Source organism: Emydura macquarii, unplaced genomic scaffold (genome assembly GCF_026122565.2).
Source record: "Emydura macquarii macquarii isolate MOO-44397 ecotype Brisbane River unplaced genomic scaffold, CSIRO-AGI_Emac_v2 contig_2205, whole genome shotgun sequence".
NCBI lineage: Eukaryota > Metazoa > Chordata > Testudines > Chelidae > Emydura > Emydura macquarii.
Window position 1 is genome coordinate 9541671 of NW_027132342.1, and position 20479 is coordinate 9562149.

Sequence of the window (20479 nt, forward strand, 5' to 3'; positions counted from 1 at the left end):
GCAAAGAAAATGTAAAATTATCCTTTGTGTTACTATTTCAAGTGTATCAGTTTTCAAGTATATGACCATTTATATATATAACAAGTGTTCCTGAAGTGTGTATGATAAACAAAATACAGATCACATTGATATCAGAGATCAAGAATCAAAATCACCAAAGCCAAAAAACCCCTCATCTCATTAACATTTTTCATTTAAAATCCACCAAACATCTTCTTTGAAGTTTCAAATGAGATTAAGTATTTCCTCAGATAAGGCCTGTTTCAAAGCCCATTGAAGTCAGTGGGAATCTTTCAACTGGCTTCACTGGTCTTTGGATCAGATTCACAGTAATGGCTGGCAAGTTCACCAGCAATAAGAAACAGAAATCGTTTGGATGTGCATTATCCCCAGGTAGTAGTTACTGTTTTTTTTATTGAAATCTTTGGTGCTACTTTACCAACTCCTTTTAAGATGTTGCTGTAAATGCATTAAAAATGTTAGGGATAGAATATGTTTGCGCCTTTTATGCCTTCATTCAGCTATCTTTCCACAACTCACTTTCCAGGGCTTGGTCTACACTGCCAGTGAAATTTGGCGGCAGTTGATGGGAGATACACAAGATACGTAGAGTAAGTAGTTTGTGTATCTCCCATCAACTTCCTAACTTCTACTTACCAAGGCTCCACACTATGCTGCGCTGATGGGAAATGCCCTCCCGTCGATGCAGAGTTAATCTTTTTGTGGGGCTGTATTAATGCTGTCGACTTCCGGATTGATTGAGCCGGTCTCCACTGCCACTCAATTGATCCTGAAGAATCAATCTGGCAGCGCCAACGGTGCCACTGTCAATACAGATATACCCTAGATAGTGACTGTGAAGAGACTCCCTTATAAATGTAAAACTTGTTCGTTGAGTGGTTTCTTTCCCTTTTTAAAAAATGGTAACTTTATATTTGATTTGAAGGAAAGCAAAAAACCATGGAAAGCAACCACATATTGTGGTGACAGAGTTCTTTAGTACACCAGTGAAAATGACAGGATGGCAGAGAACACAACTAAGACGCCACAAAGAAATATATTGACCTAATAGTTAGTGAGAGAAGGTACCACTTGAGACTTGATATAAGCCCTGAAAACAGTACTTGCTGATCATAAGTTCTTTGCTTGCCATACCGGTTGGCAGTCAAAATAATTATCTTTTAATTTCTCTGCTAAGATCTACATATGTCACAGACACACTAACAGTGCCTTGACATGTCATCTTTTTCCACTGAAATCTTTTTCCATAATTTTCCAGTAAGTGCTCAAACTATTATTCACTTTTGGAAAACCAATAAATCTAGCTGGATTTTTTTACTTTTATGCATACAATATATTATTAAAATAATTTATCCATAAAAAATAAACCTCAGGGTCAATGTTAGGAGATGCAAGTTAGAGGAATATACTTCCACATTTGCAGTGACAAATACAATAGTGAATGGCAAATTAGCTTCTTTCTAATTTTATTTTTAACTTTCATTTGTATGTTAAAATATTGGAAAATGATGGGAAAAGATTTCAATGGAAAAAGATGACATGTCAAGTCATAGCTAGTCTGTTTGTTCAGAGAACAGTAGCTGTTCCATGTCAATATATAAAGCTTTTGGAGATATAAATATGTCACTGCATGATCAAATAGGGAGAAAGATGGATTGTAAAGTAATTTTCTAATAATGAAGGATAATAAAATTTTCCAAATGTATTATTTCTCATATCTCTGATAAAAGTGAATAGTATGCCTTTTAAACCTTTTTATTGAAATTAGAAAGAGATTTTATTAATAAAACTCTTTAATTACACAAAATGATTTTCTTAAACATATTGCTTTTGAATATGCCTGTAAGGTCTAAGGAATCATTACTATAACAAGTTTAATTGGTATCATTTTTTCTTATAAATGGATTATGTGAATATTAATAGTTCTGCCATGTAGATTTTCTCCACAACTCATGACCACTGCATTTGTCAGAATTGTAAGTATTTTGAGATTGCTGATGAACAGATGCAAAAAAGGCTGTACTTGCTAAATTTATTAGTTAGAAATCAGAAACTATAAATCAGTCTTTAGTTCAGTTATCTATAGGTTTTTGCATTTGATGACACCTTCCATTTCCTATTGCAGAAATGCCCGGAGGAAATCATTATAGGAAATTTTTGAAGATAATGATTTATCATAAAATTCCAAAATGTGGAAAAACTCCTCCTCAGTCAGGTTGATGCGATACTGACGTAGAACCTGCAAAATACACAGAACGTCATAAAATCATAAAAACATAGGGCTGGAAAGAACCTCGTGAAGTCATTAAGTCCATTCTCCTATGCTGAGGCAGGATTAAATATGCCTTAACCATCCTTGACAGGTGTTTGTCTGTGCTTAGAAACCTCCAGTGATGGGGATTCTACAACCTCACAACATCCACATTGCTCACCTGAAGCTAGGAGCCAGGGGTGAAATTCAGTGCTGGGCCCAGGGCTAACACAAAGCTAATGCACCACTTAAGTCTCATTTAAACCTTCTGTAAAACTGCCTCAGGGTTCAGCCCCACAGTCTTGAATTTCATAAAATCTGTGAAGAGCAGAACCTTCCTATTGCCTCCCAACTTTCCATGCCAACATAGTTCCACTGGCTGCTGCTCCTGAATCCTCTCAAACAGTGATTTGTTGTACATTGGCCCAAACAGCAGTTACTCTCAGATGCCCTGCAGGGATCCAGATGACAGGGCCATTGAGAACTGTTAGCACCCTACCCACCTTCTCACGATATGATTGATTCACATAATACACCCACTGAAGGACTTCCACCTGAGCAGGAGATTATGCAGACCAGCTGTGGCTTCTTCCTTTGCATTCTCCTTGGGGGATCTGGGTCCCCTCCACCCAAAGGAACTTTGAAGTCCAATATATCTACTTATGTATGTGAGGATATGCATTTCTGAAGGGGCTCTCAGTGCCTTAATACTTACTCCTAAGAGCAAAATTAAGTGTTCTTTCCTTAAACTTTAATGAGAGCACTACTGACCAGATGGTACCTAATGCTACAGGCAGTAAGGGCCAGATTTTTAAAGGTATGGAGGTGCCTAAAGTGCAGACAGGTGCACAGTGGGATTTTCAAAAGAATTTAGGTGCCTAATTCCCATTGCGTTCAATGATGGTTAGGTGCCTAGGTGCTTTTGAAAACACAACTAGGCATTAAGCTGCATCTTTAGACACCTAATTACCTGTACAAATCTAGCTCTTAGTGTCTTTGATACCAAGGCTAACGAGATGTTCATTTCTGAGTACTACTTTTCATTTAAGGTGCTTCTAGAAGTATATATCCTGCATGGTACCTCTAGGTGGTGTCCACTGGCTCTGCAATGGTTTGTTGTCCAACAGGATCTCCACCAGCATCTGACACCTTCTGATCTGAGTGCTGCCTTTTGTACTTCACTGGTTTTATGTGAAACTCAGGTAAGTCTGAACCAAACCAGCATCTGAAATCACTATAGTGCTGGTGACACAGTAGGCACATATATGTATGTGTGTCTACTTCAGTGCTTAGGCAGAGCACTAGCATCAACAATGATCAGTCTGCTCACCCCTCCCCTTCATATACATCCCAGCCTTGATAATAGTGAGAGTGGTTATAACTGATAGTAGAAAAAACACTCTGCTATCAAAATATCTCTCTATCCACATCTATCTTACAACATCTCATTCCAATCACACCTCACTGCAATCCTATTTCTGATTTCTCCCTTCTTTGGGCTCCTTTGACTGTATTCACAAAACATTGTTTGGCACACAAATGCTCAGTGGGCATTTTTAGTACATATAAATGCGCTTTTATTGCTTATGCTGCAGTTAATTCCTGACCTCATGAAATCAACTGAAATTTAAGGAGCTGCTGAAGCCATTTGGCTTGCCAAGTACAATGTCTTTTATGCAATACATTTAATTTTTGTCTGTAATATGCTAAAGAAAAATATTTTAGAGTAGCACTTAAGCGTTGCAGGAGAAACAGTGACTTACCTAATAGATCCTATCATACAATTGGACTGGTTTCATTTTTCTTAATGTAATTAAATTACTTGAGATATAGTGGCCTGAGTTTAGAAGTTGTTACCAAATGCTCAAAAAACAAATAAACTTGACATTACATAAGATTTTTTTCTAAAAATACAGTGGGCCAGATCCTCACTCCTTATTCTAGAGGATTTGCACTCCTGAGATAGTACAAAGCAGCCAGAAAGCTACTCTCAGATAGGGGAAACCTCAGGGATAAAGCTGATATAGCTCTAAGTATCTTGCTCCCCCACCTTCATACAGGTGCATGTCTGAAGAGCATGTATGTGGGGAGGCTGGACCATACCTTGCTCTAACTGATCTCAGACCATTAGAGCAATTTCTAAGGGATCTCTGCCCTTAGGCCTTCAGTTTGCTTTAAGTTACCCTAGGTGACATTTTGGCTCCCGGCAGCCTCAGGAATGGGGGAGCAGAACGATGGATAACTACTCAGTGCAGTTGAGGACTGGCCCATTATTTTATCGGATGCTTTAAATGGCAATGATACCATGTGGAGAAGGTCACTGGTATCCCACTTGAATTCAGTGTTAATTAAACAGCTTCATGCATCATTTTTTTTATCCTTGCAACTTGACTGGCAAATGTTCGTGGTTACTGTAGTACATATTATGACTGTGATTTCTATTTACAGAAATGTCAACGATCTTGAAATAAGAAGTAAAATATATGCTAAGCAGCAATCAAACTCCCCAGTGGTGTGAACAGTGGAGTGCAACACTAATCCCTGGCTCACAGTGCTATAAGCACTGCAAGTGGGGAACAGCCTTGAAGACACTGAAATTGGTGCGGTTCCGCTGTTTGACAAAGTGCTGGATCTAAGAAGCCCGTGCAAAGGATACGTATTCGTATGTACCACAGATCTGTGTTCCACTGGCAAGGGCAGGGGAAGAAAGCCTGGGCAGAGTCATTCTGCCTGTAAAAGAGTGTCACGGAGTGTCTGACCCCTGTAAGTGAAGCAGGCTCAGTGGCCCTTGCTGGAACAGGTGCTCTGACTTTGGTCAGTTAAGGGAAGGGTGGTAGCAGGATAAAAGATCAGGAAGAAAGCTAGTGAGTCAGAGATAGGTAGGAGAAGTCAAGAGCCCTGTGGAGGGGGTTTTAATGAAAAGCTATAGAGAGTAGAAAGTGCTCAGTGGGTTGTTTCTGGAAAGTGGGAGGAATTATTTAGGAAGCTACTATAGGGCCTAAACTGCTAACTTTCAAGACAGGTAGTGCCAGTGCTAGGAGATCTGATAGGGGCTGTGGGCTAGGAAGCCAGTGGGGGGACTAGTTAGCTGTCTGCCTGAGCCAGGGAAGGCTGGAGAGGGAAGAAGGCTAAAAGCAGCAAAGGGAGATCCCTAAAAGCTCTTGGAACCAGTGAATGAAGCCAAAAGGGACAGAGAGGGCTATGCTGAAGAGTTGGGATGTGGTGAGGAGTCCTGGTGCTGAATTTAAAGTATAGCCTGGATTATAGTTTTGGGATTGTTATGTGTATGGAGTTTTATTCTGTAGTAAATTAACCCTGCAAGGGCCATTCGTACTAAGAAAGACTGTCTGGACTCTTGGGGGAAAGGGGATAAACTAAAACAGGTATACCTGTCCTACTATGGCCTACAGCAGGATAGCATTCCAGCTGGGGCTGCCTTATAATAAGGAGTACACAAGGCTACTTCCCCTTCATAAGCGAACATACCAGCTGGGTGGGTCACTGGGATCCTGAGGCTGTAGTAGTGACCGCAGAGGCCTGGTAGAAAGGATTTCTCCTCCTCAACCCATTCCCTCCCCCTCAAGCTTGTGAAGAAGACTTTTCTCAGCACTAATGTGAAAGAAGTGGTGGCTTGCACATACACTGGAAAGAGGGGGATTTCCATTATTATTAGCACTCAGTGCTGATGTCTCAGCAAGTGAGTCAGCAACTATATAGTTGCTGTGATTTTTAGAAACTGTTTCAGTAAGTTATTTAGAGACATTGGTTAGAGGCCTCAGGTTGGACTATTTCAGTTTGCTAGTTTTAGGTTACTAAATGCAATTTACCTGCCTGAAATCCTGAATACTTAAGAGTCCACTCCCACTTTCATCATAGGATTTAAAAGTTCGTCTCATTGGTCTCCAGCAGTGCAAGATCTGGGGTTGAATTCTTAGCATTGCATTGAAAAATGTGAGGCTCTGTGGTCCAGGACTCCTCTAGAAAAGTAGGGGGAAAAATATTAGCATTTGTTAATATAAAGCGCATGGTAGATGAGTGCGGTCATATGCTGAAATGTAAAGGTGTTACAGTGAAATTCTGATTGTACCAAGGTTTGACAATATCCTTGAAAGATGAAGAATAAATGCTTTAAAATTCTCTTCACCTGTTAATATTTTTCAGCAAGTGAAGTTGAAACACTTAATCCCCTTCATAGCCCAAAATTTATGTTTGTTTGTAAAATTAGTGCAAATCTTTATCAGATATTTTTGGTTTTTTGAAAACAAATGCCTCATTGTTTTTATACAGCAGCAGCAATTAAAGTCACACAACTGCTCCCCTTCCAAGCCTCTGTTTTGTGTTACTTATAACTCTCCGTAAAATTACCTCTTCAGGTTGGAAGTTTTCATATTTAAATTTTGGTGAATTTGAAATTTGGTGAAAATGAAAGTGGCTAAATTCATCGGCCAATTTTGATGATGAGTACAGTAGGACGGTAAAAAGTACTTATCCCATTATATAATATTTCTTGTAACCAACTTTTGAACAGTTCTATAGTTGAAAGATCTGGGGCAGGATAGTTGAAATCTAATATGGGACTAACTGGGGGAGTATTGGGAAGTTTTAGAAGAAATTGTTTTTTACTTTGGTATGGGGCTCTTGTGCGCCTCCTCCACTCCAAGCTGTTATTCTAGCCAGTAGGCAGGATTGGAGACCACAGTTTCTTCATGTAAGCTGCACAGGATACCGCAAACTCTAGTTCTATCCCAACATGCAGTGAGTGCACAGACAGCACTGTACAGCTGCTATGTGGGGCTTAAGTGGTGTGGACAGCTGGCACAATGCCTTGAACACCCAAGGTGAATTTCACCTTAATCTCATGAAGTATATAGCAAAGGAAGATTTGCTGGCCAAGCATGACTAATTCAGTTATCTAATGTTAACTTCAGTCAACTGTTGTGAGGGGTCCTGTTGACCTTTTACAGCATGAAGGGAGGCTTTCACTCTGGCTGTAAGGACCTAAACTGTTCTTTCTAGCTCAGAGTCTGCATATGTCCAGTGGCAGTCAAAGCCCATCTTCTCATAAATTCTCAGGCCAGAAAGGACCATTGTGATCATAAGTCTGATCTCCTGTATAACACAGGCCATGGAACTTCCTGAAAATAATTCCTTTTGAAGTAAACCATATCTAATTTTTTTTAAAAAAATCCACTGTTGATGTTAAAATTGCCAGAGAGGGAATATCCACCACAAACATTGGTAAATTGTTCCAATGACTAATTACTCTCACTTAAAAACGGACACCTTATTTCCAGTCTGAAGTTGTCTAGCTTGGCTTGGACGGCCAAAATCTAACCCTGAAACTCATCAACTCAAACTGTCTACCTCTAGGCCTTTCTTATACCCACAGCACACGTTTTAATGTTTACAGATATGTTCCATTGCTGATCATTAATCAAACTAAAACTAGATTGTATTATGAACTGGACACCCAGGACCTGAGTCTGGAGATGCTCTGATTGAAGTAAATACCACATCAATAAAATAAGTCAACTGAAGTCATTGGACTCCATTGGAAGTGACTGGGATTCTATGCATAAAATGACTACAGGCCCTAAAATACTCTGTTTCTGCATCAGAAACTGTCCACAAACAACTAGACAAAGCCCTGAATGTACCGGTATTCGTGGCTTCTGAATGATCATCCTTTGTAGCAGTGAACTTTCTTGTGGTTTCATTAATAGGACACAGCTTTGGAGAAAATCACAGTATGCAAATTTGCCATTGTTCTTAATGTTGTATTTTGTTCCTATTTGGCTAAACTCTTCTTTACTTAAATCCAAATTGAACTTCTCTGTAATAGCTGAAAGAAACACGGAAATAACAAATGAAAGTCAATTTGCCATTCTTGCAAATAGGTGACATTTGTCTTAAAACAAAAATCAGATTGACAAATTATTAGGGATATGCATAAGGCGGAAGGAAACCATTCACATTTAGCAGAATAACAGATAAGTGATAATACTTGAATGAGTTTTAAAGACAGTGCAATAAATAAGCCCGATATTAGCTGAACTGTAGCCCTAATATGCCAAAATATATTCCATATCGAATGACTCTATATGTTATTATTTAGGCAAAAATTCTTTGCAGATACCCTAATTGGAAAAGAGGGCACAGAGAATTGTCCCTGTACAAATACACAGCAGAAGAGCAGCATACCTATCTAAGAATGAAATCCTGGTCCTATTGAGATATATGAAAGTTTTGCCATTGACTTCAATAGGGCTACTTAAGAGACACTGCAAGGGAAAAAGTCTGGTGCCTGTACTTACCATCACTCCCCAGCCCCACAAGGTAGTATTCTGCTGGGGAGTGTGGCCAGCCATCCAGTACATATGCTATGCTGTGTAGTAAACACTAGATCAGCGGTTCCCGACCTGTGGTCTGCGGATAAGGCTACTACAGGGGGCTCACAGAAAAGAAAAATAACAACATTTTCACCAAGGAAATGTACAATTTCAAATAAAAAATAATGTCATATAGTTTATAAAAACCCACTACTGTAATTTATTTTACAACAAGTAGCATGTGGTGGCCCGCAAAATGTTTGGAGGTTTAAAAGGGGTCTGCACACTCAAAAAGGTTGCGAACTGCTGCACTAGATAAAACCATGCTCTCCCTTTCAAAAGAGCAGCACAGTCTGCATAGCAGTACATTCCCCCAAGTCCCTCTTGAGTGATTCTGCATTACAGTAGTATAATGGAACTTGGATTGGTCATGCAACTCACACCACTTGCTAAAGGCAGGGTTTTCCTGTAGATTGGCACCCAGAAAGAAACTGGAGCACATTTTAACATGAGGTAACATAATTTTCAGATGGCAACAAACCTAAGAAATCGGACGTTGAGACTTCTCCTAGCCGATCAACATCCTTCTCTCTACAGTCTTTCAGTATTTCTCTCCAGGAATGTTGAATGATCTTTCTTATTTTATTTTCTATTGGTTCACAGTTCAGTAAAGGTGGGGACCATGCCATTGCAGTATGAGGTCGGCTGGACACTGGAGTCTAAAGCAACAGGCAAATTTGAATATTTATGTAGACAAAACATTAAAAGAAATCCCAGTTCTAGTGTTTCAAAACGTTAGCATACCTCACAGTTTGAAGCATCTTTATGTATGATCTGATTTGTGTCTGACTTAATTAAAGTAAAAATGCTAGCTTCTATTTCGATGAACAAGTTAAAATGACACATCCATATTAGTATGCCGAAAATTGATCTACCAACTATTTTTCTATCTGTAATTTCTTGACTCAGCTTAACTCATAGCTCAGTTACATATATTTCTCACCTGAACCTATTGTTCCTTAAATGGCAGATATATTTGTTTTAAAAAAGTGTGCCATTTGATGTCAATCTCACAATAAGTAGATCAATGCACAAGTTCTTGGAGAGTGACAATCTAAAGCAAGTATACTAATTTGCTTACTGTAAATTTTAACAGTAAGTGAAAGAGCCCTATAATTAGACTTGCAAGTATTTGATTTTTATCAGTAAATGTCAGTAAACAATGATTTCACCTGATACATGCAAACCAACAACAAATATTTTCATCGATGATAACTGAAATTTGCAGACAGGCAATGAAAGAAAAATGCTGCTTGAGAATTTAATAGAGTTTGATATAGGGATATTTATTTTGTATATTTTGACATGTGGTGTTAGTAATTTGTGTTTTAATGGTATCAAACTAACTTTTTGAATTTCAATATCTACTGTCATTAAATAATTATTGTCTGATTCCCCCTTTGTAAATTCCCCCATAATTTCCCCACAACTGTGAAAATCTAAATCAATAGATGTCAAAAATATTTAAAATAAACATCAATATTATCTGTCAAAATTATTTTAAAAATTTAATTCTATCAAGCCTACCTATAATATTTGTTCCCCTCCCTTTAGGCAGCACAGAGAGGAACAGTAAAGCCCTATTCCAACACAGGATTGGAAGGGTGCAGAGTATGCTCCCTGCACATTCTCAAACCATCTCTTTACCTTCAGTGATCACTATAGAGGAGCTCTCCTCTGCAGCAGAAGAGGGTGTAACCAGGAGAAGGGGAATAGTTGTTCTTTATAATATGTTCCCTAATCAGCAGAATTTGATTCATTCTGAAAATAAGGAGGGATTAAGCATAGGCTTGTGAGCCCTCAGCCTTTAGCAGCATGGTATATGTGAGCTGCGCCGACATTTGTGAAGGGAGCCACAGTACAATGCAATATTCACTGGGTCTTTCCTGTGTATTCTTGTAGCTCTCAGGCTTACCTCATAAATCTTTGCCATGATTCCCACATCCCTTTTATGCACAGCCACCAGTACATTTCTAAGGAGATGAGTAGTGATGAGGTTGACCGGGGCCTGTTCAAAAATACATGCATTTTGTGTGGCGTGTGCTCTTCTGTGATCTTTCAGGTTTCAGATCCAACTTCCACTGAAGTTAATGAGGAATGTTCTATTGACTTCAGCGAGAATTGGATCAATCCCTTAGGCATAAAGGAAGCATTTGACCAACTGTCATGCCTCTCCAATGTAAAGACTTACAGATAGCACAATAATCAAGTTAGCAACAGGCCAATATTTTTAGACCTACCAATCCTGGGAAGTTTGTGGCATCTTTAATCTGTTTAATTGGCCACTGCTTTTTCAACAGCAAAACTTCTAAGTATAGTCAGCAGTAATATGAATAATTTTTTCCAAGCATTGACAAGTTTATAAACTGCTGACTAGAAGAGCCAAGAGATGAAAACTGACAGGAGGAATATTGGCTAATTCTTTCATTCTTCCTCCTTTTAAGATGTTCATAATCTTCTATGAATGTTAGTGCTTGGGAGCGATGCCAGAGAGATATTCCAGGAGACTGCAGTCATGGAAAGCTGTAGTGAAAAACTCCCTTACATTGCCCTGTCAATGTGCTTCTACAAAAATGGGAGATAGGGCCAGGTTAGTCCTTCTGTCCATTCAGTCTCTGTGCTTAGCCTGCAGACAAGGCTGCCAATTGTGATGGTAGATTTTGTGACACAGATAAATATTCACCGAGAACTGGACTCAGACCACCAATACATTTCATAGAGACTACCTAACAGATGGTAACAACTTTTGTTCACTACTGATGTAAGCTCGTTGTGACATGCTGTACCCTATGTACACCCTTATGGTGTGATTTGTGTGTCATTCATGTTCACCCTTATAGTGTAACTGTATATTGTCTAATGCAAAGTATCATGTAAAGTGTTTTTGGAATGCTCACGACATACTGAACATTATTGTTATGATAGTGTGCTTCTTACAATGTCATATGTGTAGTTATGAAGCTCTGCTATGTATATTCCCAAATGTGTGTCTCACATGGCTTGAATAGATCCAGGCAAACACAAAGCAGAGTGAGAATTCACGCCTCACTGAGGCATCCATACAGGAACAAGGACTGGCCTGAGTAACTGATAAGATGATGCACATTTGACTCAAGTGGAGGAAGCCATGCTGGACATTGCTAGTCACCTGACCCCTGGGGGTGGCAGGGGAATCTGTTAAAATGAGAGGCATTTTGGTCTTTTGAGCTCTCCCTTGTAATCCGTCTACGAAGCAACACTGAGCAACTGAAAGACTGATCACAGGGAGGAGAGCTTGGCTGAAGGAGTCAGCCAGCCTGTAGTAAGATAACATCAGAGACTCCAAGGCTACAGAAGTGTTACGTTTAGTTTAGAATGCGATTTGCTTTATTTTCTTCATGATCAAATCTGACTCATCTTATTCTGGTTTATAATCACTTAAAATCTTTCTGTACTTCATAAATTTGTTTGTTTCATCTAAAGCAGTGCATGTGGTTTGAGGGTAAGTAGAGACTTCATTTAGAGTGACAGAGCTGGTGCATATCCGTTTCTTTGATAAATTGACTAACCAATGAGCTTGCGAGTCCAGTGGGCAGCACTGAACTCTGTAAAATGGCAGTTCCTAGAGTTGCATCTGGAACGGGGGATATTGACTGGGGTCACCCCACTGCATAATCCCAGGAATGCACTTATTCACTAAGGCAGGAGCCACTTGCTTGCAGGAGGCTGTGCATGGACTGACCCAGGAGTGGGTGTTTTACACAGCAGGGCAAGTGCAAGACGGGCTCCAGGAGTGAGGGACTGGGGTGACACAGCAATACATAAGTCCAGACTGCAGAGGGGAATGTTGCACTGGTGACCTGCAGATAAAAACCTTACTTTTTTATGTTGCTTTTTCAGCTGCTGAGTTTTTATGGCTGGGCCTGTTTACTTTGATCCTACAAATGTGACTGTCCTATGTTAAACAACAGGTATTTTATTTACAATATGACTCATGTGTGAGTTAGTAAGACGATGGCCAAGATCATCAGCAGGTATAAACAGCCTGATTCCATTGGTTTCAATTGAACTACAGAGTTTATACCAACTGAGGATCAAGCCCATTTTCATCATCCCAAATTCTCTGCAAAGTGTCAAAGCTTCTTAGCAACAGACATTTGGACTTATCTGATGCTCAGTGGAAGTCAATGAGAATATTTTCATGTACTTCTATTGATGTTGGATCAGGCCTTTAATAAACATGAAAATCTAGAAAAGTCCTTAAGTCCTCAAACACCTACTTTTGTTTGACCTAGAGGAGAAAATGCTGTCTTGGGACGTGAAGGTTGAGAAGGTAACCGTGACCCAGGTTCAGCAGGGGTAGCAGGCTTGGAGGAAGATGCAGCATTGTTTGTGGCTGGAGTGTCTGATGGCATTGTCACTGCTTCAGAGTTGAACTTCTTCAAAAAATCACAGTACTTCAATTTTCCATCGGCATCAACTGGCACTATAGTCCAGAGGTTTTCAAACTAACACAGAAACAAAAGACCATATTTGTAAATGCTAGTTGGAAAAATATATTATGTACTAAGACTGTTACAAAAAATGAAAGAAAACTGAAAGAAAATGAGAAAGTGACTTGGAATGACAGGAATCCTAGGGCCCAATTTAATAAAAAAAAATTACAGCTTCTCTGCAGAAGTCGTGTCAGGCTGGGAAAGCAATGAAAAAGGGATTTCTGTAGGCCATTTTTTAATTGAACTGGGCCCTTAGTGAGCTGTTTAAGACCATTAAACCTTGTGATTAGGCACAGTGACTGAGCGACAGTACATAAGAACACTTTAAAAGAGAATGGAAATCAAATGCACGGTACAGCTGCACCCTGTTTAAGTGCCATGAGGCAAGTTTCTCATTCTGTTAGGTGCACCTAATGTCTACCTAACATCTCAACAGGCTGTTCAGATGTTTGAGTTATTATATTTGCATCAACAATTTCATTTCACCCTGACAGAAAAATGTCTCATTGCAAAATTTAAATGAATGCCGTAGAAAAGCTTTACAGCCTTATATAGTTAAAATATAATGTCACAACCTGCATCAGTATAATATAGAGTATTATTTCAAAAGATCTGGAGCCAAATTCTGGTACCCTTATTATTCATGCTGAATGGGAACTCAGTCCATGAATGGTCCCATTGATACCAATGGGATTACTAGCAGAGTAAGTTAGTTGAACTAGTCTTTGTTTCCAACTTGTCTCCTTCTGTCCAAATTAAAATTTCAGCCTGTCTCTCTGACATGTCCTCATGGATTTCTAGCCATCAGCTCAACATGGCTAAAACAGAATTCTAGATTTTTCCCCCCAAAGGAGACTCCCTTATCTCCTTTCCTGATCACTGTGGATAACACCACTATCCTGCTGGTCATGGATGCACATAACCTGGGCGTCGTCATTGACTTGGACCTCTCTCTAGATCCTCACATCTGGGCTGTATCTAAATATTGCAGATTCTCTCTGCACAACATCTCTAAGGTGCCTTTCCTATCCATCCACACTCTTATTCGATCTCTCATCACCTCATGTCTTGGTTACTGCAACATCCTTCTCTCTGTCCTTGACCAATGCAATTTTGCCCTTATCATATTCATTCAGAATTCTGCTTCAAAGATAATTTTCCTAGCCTGTCACTTAATGCTTCCCCCTACTGGTTCTCTCTTTTCTATCATACCAAACAAAGGCTATTTTTCTTCACTTTGAAGGCCCTTCACCCCACCTATCATCTCTCATTCACTATCGAGACATCAGCACCCTGCCTTTGATAGACCCATTTTGCCAACATCCACGGTCCGTTTGTTAAATTTTCAAAGCATCTTGTGGTTTCTCCCATGCTGCCCCTTATGCTTTAGTGGAGCTCCCCATAAACAGCTGTAAAACTATCTTTAAAACTTTCCATTTCTGTGATGGCTAAAAGAAATAAAAAATAATGGTTAGGCTGCTGGTATACTGATATCCCTGCCTTACATGCTGACCAATTCGGTCTAATTGTTTCCTTGTATTCTCTGGTCTATCTGTATTCATCTGTTGTCTCTTGTCTTATTTTTAGATTGCAAGCTCTTTGCGGCAGGGCTCTTTTTGTTCTGTTTGTGCAGCTCTGAGCCCAATGGGGTCTGATCCATAACTAAGGCTCCTAGGTACTAATCCAAATAATAAAGAATAATAAAGAATCTGGCCCAAGGGCAACTTACAGAATTCTAAGGACCAGACTGCAATACCCTTACCCACACTGACTAGTACTTTATTTCACAAGTAGTTCACATTAACTTATGAGACTACTCATGGTATAAACTACTAATCAATGTAAGTAAGGGTATCACATTTAAATGAGTCACACTAAACCATGCTTCAGTAGGCAGTAGCACTCCTTTTAGGGCCTTCATTTCTGATCTTTTTTCTAAATACAATCAAATTGTGAACCTTAAACTGCTCTTGACTTGATCTTTTTTCAGTAGAAATGTAAACCCTGAAGGAAGCTAGGAACCCTTAAGGCTTTGGTAGGTATGGCAATCTTGCAATCAAACTTAGAAGGGCAAAACTACATTTTGAATTTCCTTTCAACTTTTCCCCATTGGTTTGGCTGCTACCATGTTATGAATTATATAAAAAAAAATACTTTGCACTTCATCTGCGGATCTCAAAGTGCTTTACAAACATTAAATATGACAGCCACTTTTGGGATGGTATATAGCAACAGTTGAGTTCAAGAAGAGAAGAAGAATAATGTTCATGCAATGGAAACTGTAAAAAAGGAGGGAGAGAGTTTTAGGTAGGTACATTATAAATACCTACTTGGAACTTGATTAGGACATCACAGCTAACACCTTTACTGTTGCAACACAGTACCTGATATGTCCACCTCTCGCCCCCACTTAACCACCTGGTGCATCAGCAAAACCTCGACCTGACCTTATTAGGCCATTTCCTCGCCCCTCCTGAAACTGACCTTATTAGGCAATTTCCTCACCCCTCCTGAAACTGACCAGGTGACCGAGAGCAGCTGTCTACGTGACCTGTAGCACAGCCACCCTAACGGTTGGCTCATCACCCAGCCAAAGGTTTGTCCTGGTTCAAATATCTCCCCTCCAATCCGGAGCAACCTTGGCTACCTGAAGCCCCTAGTATAAAACCGGGGCACGCCCCAGGCTCCGGTTGAGAGAGCTCACCGTCCGCCAGACTGATCATCTGGCCCGTCCCTATCTCTCCCGCTCCCGACTGACTCCGAGTGCGTATCAAATCGTACAAGCCGTCTTTCTGTGTTTTTACTGTTCAGCAAGCTTCTGGGTGTCATGTTGCAGCTCTTTCTGATGCTGGTAAGACGTTAACCCTTTCTCTCCTCTCTCCCTTTTAGCTTTCGTTTAAAACTTGCTCTAAAAGTAATAGCCGTACCCCCCCCCCCCTCCTCCTCCAACCGTATAAGTAAAAGGTAATCTAGTTTTTATATTCCTGTTGTTTTAATAAACCCTTAATTTCCAACCGACTCATTATTGTCTCTCAGGGATCATTAACCTGTCGGGTCATGACGTCACGAACAGGACCCCTGAAAGACAGAGTGGGGGCATTGGAAAAGAAGAAATGTCCCTATGCTAGAAATATGAAAAAAAAAAAAAATAGACAGGCTTTTGGCCATGCTATGTGGCATCACTGGCTGGCATTCAGTAAAAAATTGCTGCCAAAGGAAACTCTGATCCACTTTATTCAAGGGTCAGAGATCAGAACGGTTTGGGTCTAACATCTGTAAGATCCCTGTAAATGTTTGTCTCTGTCTCTGTCTGTGTATGCCTGTCAGCATGTATGAGTGTGAATGAAGATACCTGTGTCTCTGTAATTATTGTGTTAAGACTGTTTTCTTAAGTGTTACATTGGTAATACTGTTTCCCTATGTAAAAAACTATATTAAGGTTGGTACAGTGTTAATACTTTTCCCATAAATACTATTGATTAAGTTTCTGTATTCCCAATGGAGGTGGCTTGTTGCCTCATCCCCTAGAAAAAGATCTTGTGATATTTGCTATTTGGGTAACCTTAGAAATTCAAGGGGAGAACAGTAAGCATGCCATTGTTGTTGTGAATAAGGAAATATAATTTGTGTACAGAAATGTAATTCTAAGCAAGAATTTGCCACCCCCCCCAAGGGGGTAGAAAAGTGTTTTTTTTATCTTTCAGGACTATAAAGAAAAAACTGGTACCAGTGAAACACCTAAAGGACAAAACCATGGAGCTATTGTTGCAACAAGTTTTGTGTTTTATGTTTTGTCTTGTTTACTAACATTGTTGTGTTGTGTTTTGTATTTTGTTACTGTTATTGTGTTTAGTATTGAAGGTACTGCATTAAGCAAAAAGGAACCAGGAAGTACTGTAAATCAATGAATTTGGTAAAAGGAATCCTAAAATTAGATGCTTTTGTAGTATTGTACCAATTAAAGGATGTGATTTTAAATTTCTAGTTCCTAAATTCACCAGCAGCCTTGTTACCAAATTCTGATCAGGGCAGCACCAAGCTCCACACTTCCTAATTGCAAAAGGAACTGTTGGGTTTAAGTTGTGCAAAAGATCTGCAAGCAGTTTTTGCTGCAGTTTTGTGTCATCTCTAATAACCTATTAAAGATGATGTATTCCTTGTATTTTTCTGTAAAACCTGTACTGCTTGAAACAAATTTAACTGTTCTACTGTATATCACAAGTCCAAGGGTACAGTATGAGTTAAGCCCCGTTAAAGGGGAAGAAATCCCAAATTCTGTAAGTGTTACAGGCAGCAGTTTATCTGCTGTGGGGGAGGTGACCCCTGTGTACTGTCTGTGAAGCAGGCAGAAAGCAAACAAAAAAAAAAAAAGTTCCTAAGCCTGTGTCTGTTGGGGGCGATAACTTGCCCATGGGGAAAGCCACCCCAATCCCCGAAAATTAGTTTGTGAACAGCCATGTGGGCTGGGATGAAAGGAAAATTTAAAATTATTGGAAATTTAAAAGAAGCAGTTTTTCTGCAGAGGGAAAGTTTAGCTCCAATCATCCCTCTAAGAGCAGACAGGGTGTGCCTCTCACCTTATGCAAAGTGAGGAAACACCAGTGGTGTCAAATTTGGTCCTGGATTTAACTGAAACCCAAAAAGAGTCTATTGGGGCTCAGGGAAATGTTTCTTTGGCGCAGCCTCTAGCTGAAAAGAATAGGGGTAGAATTTCTGTGAAAAATGGTTTGTTGCCTAAAACTGCTCCTAAAAGAATAAAAACCCCCTGATAAGCCCTTACAAGCAGTCTTCTGCAATTGAAGGGTGTAAAAGTGAATTAATTAAGTCAGATCAGGATGAGTCACCACCTGTAGCAAGGGACAGCTTAGATGTGAAGAAAAGTGGTTTAGTTTTTAACTACCGAAGTTTTTCAAATGTAAATGAATGCACTAACTTTGTTTTAGAAAGGTTCAGTTTGGATACCTTAAAAAGATTTCAGATGGGATAAAAATATTTTAAGAGCTTGAACGGCCCTGTAACCAAATGGCTGTGGTTAATCATTATGGTGGACCTCCCTTTAAAACCTAGCCCAAACTTGAAACTTATGCAAACTTAAACTTATGCAAATTACCTGCCTTACAGGGCGGGGAAAGATCCACCCATGGCTGTAAGCAAGGAAAATTCCTCTTGGGTGTGGCCAGCTGAGAATGGGTTGGGCATGTCTGTAATGGCTCTGTATTGGAGCCACAAGTGAAATGAGTCTGTTAGGGCTCAACAACAACAAAGAAAAAAAGGGGGTTTCTTTGGAAGGGGAAAAATGTGTGGATTCTTAAGCCTAACGCCACTACCTCCCGTAACCCTATTCCCAAAAAAAAGTGTACACTCCGGAACGTACCCCAACTCTTATCTGGTTCAGCTGGGTAATACCTCTGCTACCCTACTGGCACACCATAACTGGCTCAATGTTAGTTCGTAATCTGCGCTCCGCACGGGGGCATCCGAACCGTGTATGTTTATTTTGTTTTACAGACAATCATTCCAGTTGCGCAGCTAGTTCAAGTCCCCCGCCAAAACCCCCTCCAAGCCTGGGAGGAAGCCTTTGTGTGGGAAGAGGTCCTCGCTAAAAATCTTACCCAAGTGCCCCCAAAATATGTGTTGTCTGTTCGGCCCCCATGGCACTGCGTGGCAGTGTCCCCTTTCAATGAACACTTTACCCCTTAATCTCTCGACCACTTTGTCAAGCGATCTATTCACCACCAGCCCTGTTGCCCAAAGTTTGCCTGTATCTCTGTTGTCACTAACCGCATGTCCGCCACGCCTCCTGCGTCGCCTTGCTGGGCGAATCTCTGCCCACCTCAGTGGGATTCTACCCCACTTGTACTGCTTTGTTCATTGGACCGAACCCGCTCTCCTGTTCCACTGCCTCATACAATCAATTGTATGCCAATTTCCTTGGTAGTACCCTCCCTCATCTTCCCCGTCACCCTTCCGGTGTCTGTGCCGTGGGGCAGTTACAAATCACAGGAGGGGGGCTCTATCATCACCCTCCCCGCCTGTTCGGCCCCTTCACTAAGCGTGACACTCACGCCCAGGAGCAATCAGGGTGGACCCAGTTTTCATCTGCTGTTGATTCCCTTTTCTGGGGGTATGTTCAGTTCAACCCCCTCAGCTATGCCCTTACCCTGGAACAAATTAACGCTCTTTCCTCATCTTTGGAACGTCTCACTAACCTCACAGCTCAAGGCTTTTCTCAAACTGAAACCTCCCTCACCATTCTTGGAGACTACGCTGAACAAAATTGCCTTATGTTACAAACTCTATTGCAAAAGGACTTTTGCCTAGCCTTGGAAGATTTAGATCCTCGTTTTGCTGGCCGATGCAGTCTGCGCCTCAAGCCCGGGTGGAACAACCTGACCCACGTCATCAGTGACCTCACATCTTTGTCCACGCAGGTCCGGGAAGATCGCAAACGCTGGGACTGGTGGCAAACCAGCCTCACCTCATTGGGACTTGGGTCGTGGGTTACCTCACTCAAGCATTGGTTAATCCTTGCATTGTTTATGTTACTTGCCCTTATTGTCGGTATTTCCCTCGTCAAACATATTATTTCTAAAACCGTTGCTGCTTTACCTGTGCAAGTTAAGTATACTCCCCTCCCAGTGAAGGAAGATCTGCAAACCCCTGACCCCGTTTCTGTATTGTTTAAGACGGTGTAATTGCTTCGTGCTCAGAGTCTTCCCCTTACCCACCCTCCATCCTCCCCTCTTCCCTCTGTTCACCTGGCCTCGGGGGGTCTGTGGTGTAGCTGTGACCGGTGGGTGCTCGGGCTGGCCACGGGGGCATGTTGCAACACAGTACCTGATATGTCCACCTCTCGCCCCCACCTAACCACCTGGTGCATCAGCAAAACATCGACCTGACCTTATTAGGCCATTTCCTCTCCTCCTGAAACTGACCAGGTGACCGAGAGCAGCTGTCTACATGACCTGTAGCACAGCCACCCTAACGGTTGGCTCATCACCCAGCCAAAGGTTTGTCCTGGTTCAAATATCTCCCCTCAATCCGAAGCAACTTTGGCTACCTGAAGCCCCTAGTATAAAACCGGGGCACGCCCCAGGCTCCGGTTGAGAGAGCTCACCGTCGCCAGACTGATCATCTGGCCCGTCCCTATCTCTCCCGCTCCCGACTGACTCCGAGTGCGTATCAAATCGTACAAGCCGTCTTTCTGTGTTTCTGCTGTTCAGCAAGCTTCTGGGTGTCATGTTGCAGCTCTTTCTGATGCTGGTAAGACGTTAACCCTTTCTCTCCTCTCTCCCTTTTAGCTTTCGTTTAAAAGTTGCTCTAAAAGTAATAGCCGTACCCCC

At 40.9% G+C, this 20479-nt stretch overlaps 1 protein-coding gene across 1 annotated transcript in view; it reads right to left on the minus strand.

The window, feature by feature from the left end:
- Positions 1-1283: 1283 nt before the first annotated feature.
- Positions 1284-20479, minus strand: part of EFCAB6 (EF-hand calcium binding domain 6) — a 145294-nt gene continuing 126098 nt past the window's right edge. Inside the window, exons 27-31 of the mRNA XM_067558983.1 lie at positions 12921-13148; positions 9143-9320; positions 7930-8114; positions 6100-6249; positions 1284-2260 (exon numbers count right to left, since the gene is read on the minus strand). Of these exons, the coding sequence (XP_067415084.1) occupies positions 2138-2260; positions 6100-6249; positions 7930-8114; positions 9143-9320; positions 12921-13148 (864 nt within the window). The 3' untranslated portion in view covers positions 1284-2137. The remainder of the gene's footprint in view (positions 2261-6099; positions 6250-7929; positions 8115-9142; positions 9321-12920; positions 13149-20479) is intronic.